This window comes from Tarenaya hassleriana, unplaced genomic scaffold (assembly GCF_000463585.1).
Source record: "Tarenaya hassleriana unplaced genomic scaffold, ASM46358v1 Cleome20, whole genome shotgun sequence".
Lineage (NCBI taxonomy): Eukaryota > Viridiplantae > Streptophyta > Magnoliopsida > Brassicales > Cleomaceae > Tarenaya > Tarenaya hassleriana.
In genome coordinates, this window is record NW_010965373.1 from 1,297,603 (window position 1) to 1,310,589 (window position 12,987).

Sequence of the window (12,987 nt, forward strand, 5' to 3'; positions counted from 1 at the left end):
CAAGTGAAAAACAAACTGCAATTTATATATATATATATAATTGAATTAAAATGTTTTCGTATATTTCCTCAAGTCTTGCAATCGAAGGTCGTGGTTATAATAATACGCATAAAGACGCGCAAGAGGAGACAAGGTTATTAAAAAAAATGTTACACTAAATAAGAGAGAAGATTTGAATAATTTGGATCGTAGCAATATTTCTTTGAGGATCTTGGACCGACATTAGTTCATAAGTTGGCCATAGCCTAACGAATCAAAGAATAAATTACTTTTCTATTAGAACCAAAAAGAATATATGGTTGTGTAGGCTCTATAGATCATCTATATTTGGTATTTAATTTCTATCGATCAGAAAATAAACTAATATATATGTGTATATATATATATCTTGGTTTTGTTTTGCCATATGATAGGAAAAATAATGTAAATGAATGTAACATAGTTCCTTTCAATTCATGTCCATTAATGACATGTTCACGAGAGAATTGTATTTAGATCGATACTAAGTACGTAATAATAGAATCTCGATATTAGTCTAGAACTCGGTCCAAAATATTCGGTTATAAAAAAAAGTACGTAATAGGATAACTATCAAGATTATTAGTATTCCTATGGGTTTTTTTTTTGCAGTTCTAATATCATATTAGGATTAATAGTAATACATTACTGAGTGATCCTACGTACAATGGTTTACACGTAGCGACAATCCTTAAAAATAAGTGAAATGAAATATGAAAGATACAAAGAAAAGTCATCAAGATACTAATAATTAATAATATATGATAATTTGGTTGAATATGTACTAATATTATATACTGCAGGTTAATCGGAATTAATTAATATATGATATATGATATTTGGTATATTTATGTGGAAGACATTAAAACTTAAAAGCACACATATGTGATGATGCCCCTTCGGACTAAAAAATAAAAAATAAAAATAATTTTTGTAAAAAAAAATAATAATAATAAATTAGGAGAGCTTAAACGCGAAGTTTCCGAGGTTTGACTTGAAGCTGAGACATGAAATGGGCACCTTTGCACATAAGTTTTTAAGCAGTGGCTTCTCTTCTTCGGCTCCTCCACCTTCTCTATAAATTTGCCTTCACATTCTCTGCGTTGTATCACACACACACACACACATACATACATACATACATACACACATACATACATACATACATACACACATACATACATAGATATATATACACACACACAAAGGGTGAAGAGATGAGCTCGGGCGGAGAGGAAGGGTCGGCCGGGGGGAAGCAGGGGCCGAGGCCATTTTCGAAGAAAGAGGGAAGCGTGATACCGAAAGAGAGGAAACTGGTGAAGAGGATGGTCGTCGAAGCCATCTTTTCCGGCGGCTCATCCTCCTCCTCCTCCTCCTCCTCTAGTCCCAAAGAGACCAACGACCATCATGACAAGGGGCGGCGCGTGCACCCCACGCCCGCTTGATCATCATATCTCCGGCCGATCTATATGTTTTTTGTTGTTGTTTTGATCTGTTTTGCTTTCTTTATGTTCTAATCGGAAAGAAGGTTATTGCGTTTAATCCTCTATCCGATTATAATACGGTCGAATGATTTTTATATTATTTATTGTGATGTAAACCCAAAGAGACCAACGACTATGATAATAACCGTGGTCCCACGATTGAGCGTTTCTTTTGAAAATATTATATATATTTATATATAATTTGTTTTTATTTGTCGTACTCATGCCAACATTTTTTTTATGTTTCAGGAAAAATCGGCTCGGTCCTATAATACTTGAAATATTTAATGGTTGCCATTTTTATAATTTCATCCACAAAAGACAGCAAGTAATATTAATACAAGATTATTTATAATAATTATAATACACATCTGGTTCTATATATGACCTGATACAAAATATAATATATATATACATATATAGTATTTTATGATTTTACTCATTGTCCAATCCTGTATTACTTTATTTTTCTCAAGTTAAAGTTCATTCTGTTTTTGTGTGTGTGTATATATATATATACACCTCTTTTTATCATCACGGCCGTCACATCATCACGACCATCACCATCGATCATCATCAATGATTTTTGTAGTTTTACAGGATCGGTCAAACTATGATTTAGTTATTACCACATGCTCCTATACAAAATTCCCAAACGCTGAATATATATATATAGAGAGAGAGAGATAGATTATAGTGGCATAATTTGATGGTCCAACTAATCATATTATATTACATGCATGCATGCATATCTTGTTAATTTTGAGTAGAACATATTCTCTATGTATCGCTTTAAATATTGACTCCTTAATTAAATGATGCTCTCAACCAACATATATTACCAAGTGAAAAACAAACTGCAATTCATATTCGGATGCATACAAATGTGTCGTTTTCAGCTTTGTCACAAAACACTTCAAACAAAATATCATTTGACCTTTAATTCACTTATCAATCAATATAATATTTTTTTTTTTGTCAAAATGTGGTATTTCTATTCTTATAACTTATACAACGGCTTTCCAAACCTATACAGGATAGGTGAAAAGCCAATACAACCAAAAGAGACTCTGTGACCGGTATCGTCCCGATCTATTGTTTAGCAAAATATTCCTAATAGACAACATGAGAGTACAGTGATGATGAACCAAAACCAATACAACAATTAACCAAACCATCTTTGTAAAATTTCTTAAGCGAAGCCCGACCGCTCTAACCGGAATGATGCCGCCATCCGTCTAAGTGCTTTGTCGTAGCTATGAAAGATAGAATCCTGGTCCGAGAAAATCCCACCATGGTTTCGAACGTTGCGCTCTCTCCATACAATGTATATCAAAGCCTGCCAAGCAAGAATCGCTATTTGTCTACCATCCAGAGACTCCCAAGAAGTCGTTAGCCAAACCATAATATCGTTCCAAATGCAGGGAATATTTCCTAGCTTAAGCCGTCTACATAATCAATATAATATTCGTTAGGGTATTAATTAGAGACACTTTTTTTTTTTCAATTTTGAAAGATAATATATATATAATTCCGTCTCTTTTTCTGATCAACGAATTATCGTGTTGGCAAAAGTCGGTTCAACTCGTATTAGAAAACACAATAACTTTTGCAATAATCACGAGATAAAAAGATCATCACATAAAAACCATTATACAATAACACTTTTAATTATATTCTTTTTTAATTAAAAAAACCTAGTCCCATACCAAATTCGACATGACTTTGGTTATCTATTATTCAAAAGGTCTTAAATATATTTGGAACCTCTAGTGATATAACTATATATATAATTCATGTGTATAAAAAGAATCTATTTTCGGTACCTGCATGGAATATAATCTTTGACTAAATTATTACAAGCAAAGCTCTACATATATAGTTAACTAGCGGTATATAATCTTCCCTCATTGCGTCATCTCTTACGTCATGTCATTTATGACGTCATAACGGTTCAAAAGTTAATAATAAAAACTAAAACGCACATTTGTGAGCAGTATTTGATCCATATATCATGTGTTTATTAATTAATGTATATTTTGGCAAGAAAATATATATCTTCTTTTTTTTTTCCTGTTTAATTCCCATCGACAATCATTTCATTTCCATCTTTTGTTTTCAGAGTCGATATACATATGTCACCATCAAGACAGGCATGATACTATAAAAGGGCACAGGGTGTAAAACCGACCGATGACTCAGGGTAAAATGGTCAAATCCTGGACGACGAAGCCACGGAAGGCCTCGGGTCATCGTCTATGCCAACGGAGTTGTGCCACGTGTCTGTGGTCGCACCACCGTGGACCACGCCCATAATGGCCCATTACACATGTATCGACTTGGTTCTATTACATATATTCACTTCTACATAATATATATATATATATATATATATTGTTTTTGTGAGTATATATTCTTTCTACGTATATATTCACAAAAAATAATATTTATTATTTTTATCTGATGACTCAGTAGATTTTATTTTGGACATGGAATATTGCAGAAAAATATGTAATAATGTTCGTAACAATAATTTTTTTGCAAGTACAAGATCTAAATAGCGCCCACATGAAATAATACAGATGTCAGTGGATAAATTAAAATAAAAAGTAGTTTTTTTTTGTTTTTTAATTCTGGGAAATTTCAAAGTCAAAAAGTTGATTTGGAAAAGCATATTCAAGGGAAAAAGAGAATGACGTCCAAGTCATTGACAAGGACAGACGCCTCTTAATTAAATTTTGATAATTTTCATGTATTAAGTTTGGTGATTTTCATGCGAATGAATATTTTCCATATAATTCCGAAGGAAAGTGCACAAAATGAAATATCATATATTATTCGTGGAGGCAAGTTCATAAAAAAAAATCTTTAATTAGGTTTTTTTTTACTATTAATAGCTATTACGAAATCTGTCAATTTTCTATCAGCTACAATCACAAAAAAAGATATGCATATATTTTAAATAATAGATATATTTGGTATAAAGCACTTTCAATTACTCACAGTGAATATACAACGAAGGAATTTATGATTGAAAAGACTTTTGAAATATAAACTTGGCAATATCCAAATAACTATTTTATCTGAGGTGTAGAAATACCTCAAATTAGAGAAAAAAAAGAAGACAAATATAATTTTTAATTATATCTTAAACATTTCAAATAATTTTATTAGGTATAACAATGTTATAATTTACTAGAGATAAATCTCCCCATCTAAACGTATATACCTTTATATCTATATTAATCTGTCCGTGATACGACCTTCAATTTTCTTCCATTTGGTATACAAATATGAAAGCAACCCAACAGCTTGTGGGCGAGTGGTCAGCAACTAGGTGCAAAACACTCAGAGGTTGGCAGTTCGATTCCTGGTTGGAGAGGGGTTTTCACATGGTATACAAATATGAAAGCAAGGATTGTTACCCAAAAAAAAATATATATATATATATACAGAGAGAGAGAGAGAGAGAATTATGTATGGGCCAAAGAGCTATAATTGGGCCGAGATTCACAATCTCTGTTTCTGTAATCAAAGAATAATAATAATAAAATTCTATATCAATCTCTGTTTCGTAGCTCCAAAACCGGTTTCAGATTTTGGGTTTAAAACCGGTCTAGCCCGGTTTATGTTTACCAGATGCTGTGGTTTCAAGTCTATAAAAGAAAAATTGTAAGTAGATGTGTTGGTGGGTCCACAGAAGGGGAAGACCTTATCCAAATCCAACCAATGAATTTGCAGATATAAATTGCGCAGACATCTTCATCACACACCACCTCGGGTTTCTCCATCGTTAACAAAAACAGAAAAAGGGCATTCGTTATTATTATTATTAGTTGATACACGCAATGGCCAATTCACTCGGCCATCTCTCTCCGGCTGCTGTCACCACCGGCCGCTTCTCCTCCTCCTCACGGCCACCGTCTCCTCCCGTTGTCCTGGACCTCCCTCCCATCAACCGCAGGTTCTTCATGAGATTTCAAAGTACATAAATATAAAAAAATAAATAAATGTAAAAACACATAATAGTGTTTGTGCAGGTCAATGGCGTTGGGGCTGAGCGGTGCAGTGTGGAGCTGGAGCGCTAAGGAGGAGGCCAACGCAGCAGCGAGAAGGCCGCCGCCGCCGCCACAGGCGGAGAAGAAGGACCCAAACGTTAGCGGAGTCCAGGCCAAAGTGTTGGCCAGCAAGAAGCGTAAGGAAGCCATGAAAGCCGCCATTGCCAAGCTTCGAGAGCGTGGCAATTCCATCAACGAACCTTCTCCTCCTCCTCCTTCTGATGAATGATAGGCGAGACCTTTTTCAAATCTGAGAAACAAAGTTAGTTACAATAGTGTATCGTCTCTTCTCCCCACCTCATTTGTTATTCAGTTCCAGTTTGATGGGTTTCATCATCAAACCTCGACAGATCTTGTCGGAACTCGTGAAGCACAAACCTCGATCTGAATCTGTCACGTTCAATACAAGTGTATGCATGAAAATCACTATCTCTGGATCTCTACATACACACCCATTAGGAGTTCTTGCTTTCCTCTAAGTTCTATACAATACATGAATAAACCAGTCAGCCATCCCCTTTCCCAGTGTATCCTCCTCTACAAATTCCTTCTGTTAGATGGTCTTGAAAGATGAACCCTAGAACTCTGCACATTCTACAAGTCAAGAACGGCGATTTTGCCTCTTTCCTTTCTGCAGACCGCTGTCGCTGACACTCCCTTCCTGCATCTTTTCATGAACTTCCGAGAATTCCTTCGTCCATGAATTCAATGGAATGAGGAAAGAATCATCCTTAGACGACGACGACGACCGCCTCTGCTGCTCGTATCGTCTGACGTTTTCAGATATCTGATGAAACTTTTGGTTTATTTTCCCGATTCCCCTCTCTACAGGTTCCACAACATGTGAGACTGTGAACCTCATGTCATCCACAATCTAGCAAACAAAGAGAAGATGGGTGAAGGGAAGAGAATCCAGAAAACTCAGACAAGGGTATACAGTAAAAAAGAGAAAAGCTTACAATTTCACCGCTACCAAGAACCACATCACGGACACTTTGCGGGAAATTCAAGCGTTTTTCCCCGTCGTCACCATATCTAGCATAGCGCATCCTAGTAGATCTTTCACAGTCCTGCACCTCTTCCGGGTCAGGAGGTACACCTAAAGAGGCATAGTCCGACATAACGGCCACATTACGAACACATCTTTCCCCACGCTTGTAAGGCGCTGCAGGGAAGACATAGAGATGGACTACTGCAGCAATACCCATCTGTAAAAACCCAAGCTTTGATCTCAAACCGAGCAGAAGAATCCTCAAGCTACATATTTTCACACCCATATAATACCAGATACAACAGATAGTTTCTAATCCTACCTCGATACAGATGATGTAGTCCTGTATACGTGTTTTCAGTTCCTTAGCCAAAGATCCGTTAAAGATTCCCATCGAGAACAAGAACGCGACCGCAATACCTTGCCACCACGTGAGGAAGACGATAGACTTAAATGTTAAAAATTTGGCCAGTGGCTTGATCGGTGCCAGCTTATCTTTTATGACAGAATAGAACTGTACAAGGCAATATAATGCCCAAGTCTGGCTGAAATTGAGAACCACAGCCAGATACGGGTATCTGCACAGAGATGATAAAAGAGGAAAGAATATCGGAAAAGACGTTGTGCAAGATATCACACATTTGAACAACTTTGGAGGGAGACAAAAAGAGGTAATCTTTACCCGTATTTCCACTCAAACTTCCCTTCGCCATAAACTCCGAAAGCTTCAAGGACCATTGCCAACAGAGCACAGATCAACTTCAGTATCATCTGCAGCAGGGAATTTTGAATAATTGACACCACGAAAACATCATGAACCATGAATCACGAGAATGGGCAACATACATATTGAACAATGCCAATTTTCACGGCATGATAAAACTCAGGACCAAGATTCCAATCCTTTAGGAAGCAATTCAAAGGGAAAGGATGTTCGACAACTCCATAGCACGAGTCTTCTAGAAGAGGAGTGCTTGGACTAATAACTGTCTGCTGTTCCATGAATTCAATTGTTCGCTCTTCTCCACCTGCACATAACGAGGGAAAATGACCTCTGAGTCATATTAAGTATCAAACAAGAATGCAGGTCCCTTTGAGAGGCAGTTCGATAGAGAGGGAAGCTCGGGACAATTTCCAGTTATTTCAGAGTACCTAGGCAAGCTATCAGATATCTCTCAAAACAGTAGAGTGCAAAGGCTTCATAGCAATCTCGAATCACCTCACAGTTGAAAGCTGCTTCTGAGTTCAACAATGACAACAACTGTTCAAGAATATATAAAGAACCAATATTTAGAAGAAAAAGAAAAACTACACGGAAATGAGAACTCTAAGAAAAATGAACAAGAAGTAAGGGATCAATGTACACAGTATGGAATCCTACCGACTCTAGAGCGTAAACAGGAACCATCAGAATAAGTCCGATGAGAAACTTTTGCTCCTGAGACACGGAAAGGAGATTTCAGGCTTTAGAAAAATATATATACAATTAACTTTTCTCAGTGAAAACTTAGTAGTCAAGGAGATGAAAACACACCTCTGGCTGATTATAAGAAGCCAAGTGCTCGAAGATAAGGTACATGGAGAGGATAATAGCAACGCTGACGAAAATGCTGGCACTAAAAATTGGCCAACTGAAGGCTTTGCCCAAATCAGTGCCAAGGCTCGGAAGCCATATATTCCTGGATCTACTTGAGGACTCCGCCCAACCAAGACACAAAACCAGAGAGCAGAGGACAATCTTCCAGCCCATTTACAGACAACAAAATGACAGAAGCAATGCTTACATTAACCAAGAGGATTAACTGTTTTTCAAAAGCTGAATCAACTGTTCTACTGCTCGCAGATGCATAATAGACACGAAGACACCGACTTTTCTCCTTATGCCATCACGACTTTCACCCGAAAAAGACAGAACCTTTGTCAAAACTTTGCGTTGCAAAGAGAACTTAGATTCGATAGGAGCAGACTACCTGCATTACGAGAAAGAGCAAAGCCGAACTATAATCAGTAATAAGAATCCCAGCAACATCGGGAAGAACGGAAAACGGGTACCAGGAGAGAGTTTCTCAATTTCAAATGTGTAATCTTTATCCAGTAAGATGAAATGAAAATACTCTGCTACCCTGAATCTCCAAGCTACCAAAATGTATCAGTTCCCCAACATACAGAAACAGCTAATTCATTCGAGTTTTCCCGATCTGGGTCATTCTCCTCAGATTCTTGCCCCGGTAAGAAATTTTCCGAGAAACCAAACAACAAGCTTAACAGACGAAGAAACGCACACGAACAGGCACATGGATCAAATTGAAGACAACAGAGCAAAGGAAGCAGCGAATTTCCCAGTAATCAAGAACCACCGAACCCTAAATCAGCAACGTCGTACAGATTTCGACGATTCCGCAACCGACACACACAGAAAAAGGATCGAAAAAAACACTCATGCAAAAGCGTAAAGCCGCAAATTAAATCGGTTACCGAAGAGAAAAAAACTGAATCCCTCAGTGGGTTCGAACTTGCTCGTCCAAAGGAGATAAATTTCCGAGAAAATCGAGCCCAGGAAAAGATTTCTCGGAGAAAGGAGATCTCTTTTTTTCCTCGGTTGAATTTTCTGTCCTCTTTTTCCGTGTTGAAGAGAGAGAGCCCAAAAATGGGGAAAACTCCCCTTTGCTTTGGCGGTTGGCAAAAATATAAACCCTTCTGTGTGACTATGCTGACGTGACTCTTTTACCTCAATGTTAAAAAAGATAGAAAGAAAAAGGCCAGCGGTAAAACCGTAAAAATATGAATTTCGTTCTTCTTTTCCAACTGAAATCTTTAATTTTCTAATAATGTTTACTAAAAATTTAATTATTAAGTTCTAGGCTTTCAAATGAATCTTTATTTTTGTAAATATATCTAAAACTATACTTATATTTTTTAATTTCATACATAATTCCAAACAGTCTTATTTTTATTTCATAAGTCAATATTATCATAGAAAATAATTTCCAATATCAATGTGAGTTGAGTGACGAATCGCACACACGGTGACACGGGTGGAAGAAATTGTTAGATTTGGGGGAAATTCGTATTTTCGTCACGTGGTCTAATAATGCGTTGGTCCAAAAAATATGATTTATTTAGTTAATTACTAACAACTCTGGCAACTAATCACGCTCCCAAAACCCTTACACACTATAAATCATTTCATCGTTCCTGCTTCTTCGTTGAATTTCCTTCTCTCGGTGACTTCTAGTCTCTGTGATTTTCTCGGCAGTTTTCTAGGGAGCCAAACAGGGAGGGAAGAGGAGCAATTGTTGCCGCCATTCCTTGCGCGACGGACACAGCTACTGCTTCTACTGATCGATTCGGGAGTATGAGGGTTACTTCCCCTGGTCCCGTAGAGCCCAGACACCGAATGTCAAGTTCGTCGTAAGTTCTCGCTCCTTGTAATCCCACTCTTCTTAGTTTCTTGCGTTTCCTTGTTGTTATGCTAGACGAAGACTAGATTAGGCGGAATCGAATCTCCGTTTTTTTTCCCCGATCGTATTGTGGTGTCGGCTGAGTTCGAGCTCCGAAGAATTTGTATTAATCGGCTTAAATAACGAGCACAATCGAGATCTATCTACCTGTTGGATTTGGGTTTCGTATTCGTATTTGCCTTACTGAGTTCGTTCAAGTTTTGTGTGCGGTTCTCATTCCGTGCTGATTCCAAAATTCAACTGAAGTACGCGAATTAGCTCGTTAATAGTGATCTAGCAGTCTGCAATCGCTGATCACGCTTGTTCTTGATGCGGTTTCTGGGTATTCCCTATTCTTAGTTTTCGAGTTGAGATTCGTCTCTGAAATATTTTGTATCCTCAATTGTGCATAGAAATGTTGATTTCATTTCTGCAATTTCAGATTTATCTGGATTTCTTGTTCATAGAATAGACACGCCCAAGGTTTTGCAATGGAAAATGGTTGTTCTTTTCTTCTGGCAATATGTTGACGGGCATTCTCACTAATGTATTTTGACAGTGAAGAGACAAGCAGAAGAAGATCCCTGAGATATCGAGACGTCAAAGATGTCGAAAAGGGTGTCCATGGCTCCTTCCAGTATAGAAATTGGAACGTCAAGTTCCCTACTTTGAAAGTTGTGTTGGCTCTTATTGTGCTCGGAACTCTGTTTATGCTTTTTCATTCTCCTGCCGTATACATTGTCGATCATCCATCCGGTAGTCACTCAAGGTACGCTTTTTTATCTATACAGTTTTATCTCATGTTATAAGCAGGCCCGTGTTCTCTCTTTGACGGTTTCTTAGAGGGCACGACCTGGGCATGATACTTTAATGAGAACTTTACATTGTCCAGTTTGATAAACAGATGGATGAAAGAGTCAGGTGATGCTGACCCTCGCTATATATCGACAGCCACGATAAACTGGGACCACATGTCATACATTGTTGAGAAATTACCCGGAAGGAACGAATATCAGGGGGTTGGCTTTATAAATTTGAACGAGGATGAGATTGATCTGTGGAAGGAGCTGATACCCGACGGTGAGCATATCGGGTTACACCTGTCATGTGCAGCCAATAATGTAACTTGGGAATCCCTGTACCCGGAATGGATCGATGAAGAAGAAGAATTCGAAGTTCCCATCTGTCCTTCTCTTCCCTGGATTCAAGTCCCTGGAAAACCTCGGATCGATCTTGTCATTGCCAAGCTCCCGTGCAACAAAAAATCAGGGAAGTGGTCAAGGGACGTGGCTCGGTTACACTTGCAACTTGCAGCAGCTCGAGTGGCTGCCTCTTCTAAAGGGCTTCATGATGTACATGTCCTATTGATATCCGATTGCTTCCCTATCCCGAATCTTTTTACTTGCAAGGAACTCGTTACCCATCGGGGAAACGCTTGGCTGTACAAGCCCGACCTTAACACATTGAGGCAAAAGGTACAACTGCCCGTCGGTTCCTGTGAACTCGCTGTTCCTCTTAAAGCTAAAGGTGACTATCATATTTCCAGTCCTTAGCTCTCCCCCAAAGTTTGTATCAGATTATGTATGATGATTCAATAATAATAACATGAACCGACCTCGTTTTCGTCTGCAGATAACTTCTACTCGGCAAGAGCAAAGCGGGAAGCGTATGCAACCATCTTGCACTCTGCTCATTTCTACGTATGTGGAGCCATTACGGCGGCACAGAGTATTCGTATGGCAGGTTCTACTCGGGATCTCGTGATACTTGTCGATGAATCAATAAGTGACTACCACCGAGGTGGCCTAGAAGCTGCTGGATGGAAGATCCACACGATTCAGAGAATCCGAAACCCGAAGGCCGAACCAGAAGCATACAACGAGTGGAACTACAGCAAGTTTCGGCTTTGGCAGTTGACTGAATATGACAAGATCATCTTTATAGACGCTGATCTGCTCATTCTTAGGAACATCGACTTCCTCTTCGAGATGCCCGAGATATCTGCTACAGGGAACAATGCAACGCTCTTCAACTCGGGGGTAATGGTAGTCGAGCCATCCAACTGTACGTTCCAGCTGTTGATGGATCACATCGATGAGATCGTTTCATACAACGGAGGAGATCAAGGTTACCTTAACGAGATATTCACTTGGTGGCATCGGATTCCAAAGCACATGAATTTCCTGAAGCATTTCTGGGAAGGAGATGAACCCGAGAAGAAACAGGCGAAGACCCGTCTATTCGGAGCCGATCCTCCGATACTCTATGTCCTGCATTACCTCGGGAACAAACCCTGGTTATGCTTCAGAGACTACGACTGCAACTGGAACGTCGACATTCTCCAGGAGTTTGCAAGCGATATAGCCCACAAAACATGGTGGAAAGTTCACGACGCCATGCCAGAGAACCTGCAGAAATTCTGCCTGCTGAGATCGAAACAGAAGGCGCAGATCGAGTGGGACAGAAGGCAAGCCGAGAAAGGGAATTACACAGATGGGCATTGGAAGATAAAGATCAAAGACAAGAGACTGGAGACTTGTTTTGAAGACTTCTGTTTCTGGGAGAGTATGCTTTGGCATTGGGGTGACAAGAACTGGACCGACAATTCCACCGCCGGTTTATTGCCTCCTCCGGGGCAGAAATTCGCTCTCTCAAGAGCCTTGTGAGTTCGTTCTTTGGTTGCCTTATATAGTTATTTTTTCTGGGGATACAACAAAGCCATAGATGCAGAGATGAGAGAGTTTCATGCATTGTTGAACTTGAACACCTTTTTTACCTCAAGAATCTTTAGATTTGTTCTGTTTGCACAAATGTGTACCAAACCAAATGCTCCGGTTTGGGTTTTCCACCGGTTCAATATCTAAAGTCCGTAGCCAGCTGTGGATATTTCGATTCGGTTGTGATAACTAAATCGATCCGAACTCAATAATATATATATATAGGTGGTTCAATATTTTTGCCTGCGAAATTACATAAATACCCTTCTATCACAGAAG

At 38.7% G+C, this 12,987-nt stretch overlaps 3 protein-coding genes across 4 annotated transcripts; 2 read left to right on the forward strand and 1 right to left on the reverse strand.

Moving 5' to 3' along the window:
- The first annotated feature begins 5,280 nt into the window (after nt 1-5,280).
- Nucleotides 5,281-5,951, forward strand: LOC104813690. The gene is made up of 2 exons (XM_010541392.1): nt 5,281-5,466; nt 5,543-5,951. Exons 1-2 carry the CDS (start codon nt 5,351-5,353, stop codon nt 5,787-5,789), a joined length of 363 nt encoding a protein of 120 aa, XP_010539694.1. The 5' UTR covers nt 5,281-5,350; the 3' UTR covers nt 5,790-5,951.
- Nucleotides 5,942-9,196, reverse strand: LOC104813689 (protein LAZ1 homolog 1). The gene is made up of 9 exons (XM_010541391.1): nt 9,027-9,196; nt 8,086-8,521; nt 7,933-7,989; nt 7,704-7,812; nt 7,398-7,579; nt 7,234-7,322; nt 6,874-7,129; nt 6,520-6,768; nt 5,942-6,434 (listed from the first exon to the last, which is right to left on the reverse strand). The coding sequence occupies exons 2-9, from the start codon at nt 8,299-8,301 to the stop codon at nt 6,162-6,164; spliced, it is 1,431 nt and encodes a 476-aa protein (XP_010539693.1). The 5' UTR covers nt 8,302-8,521; nt 9,027-9,196; the 3' UTR covers nt 5,942-6,161.
- A 543-nt stretch (nt 9,197-9,739) lies between these two features.
- LOC104813691 (putative UDP-glucuronate:xylan alpha-glucuronosyltransferase 3) lies at nt 9,740-12,944 on the forward strand. 2 transcript variants are annotated; one of them, XM_010541394.2, is made up of 4 exons: nt 9,740-9,962; nt 10,551-10,760; nt 10,896-11,518; nt 11,624-12,944. In XM_010541394.2, exons 1-4 carry the CDS (start codon nt 9,907-9,909, stop codon nt 12,655-12,657), a joined length of 1,923 nt encoding a protein of 640 aa, XP_010539696.1. In that variant the 5' UTR covers nt 9,740-9,906; the 3' UTR covers nt 12,658-12,944. The 2 variants fall into 2 exon arrangements, with proteins under 2 accessions (XP_010539696.1, XP_010539695.1); XM_010541393.2 differs by having other exon boundaries at nt 10,884-11,518; nt 11,624-12,886.
- Nucleotides 12,945-12,987: the final 43 nt, after the last annotated feature.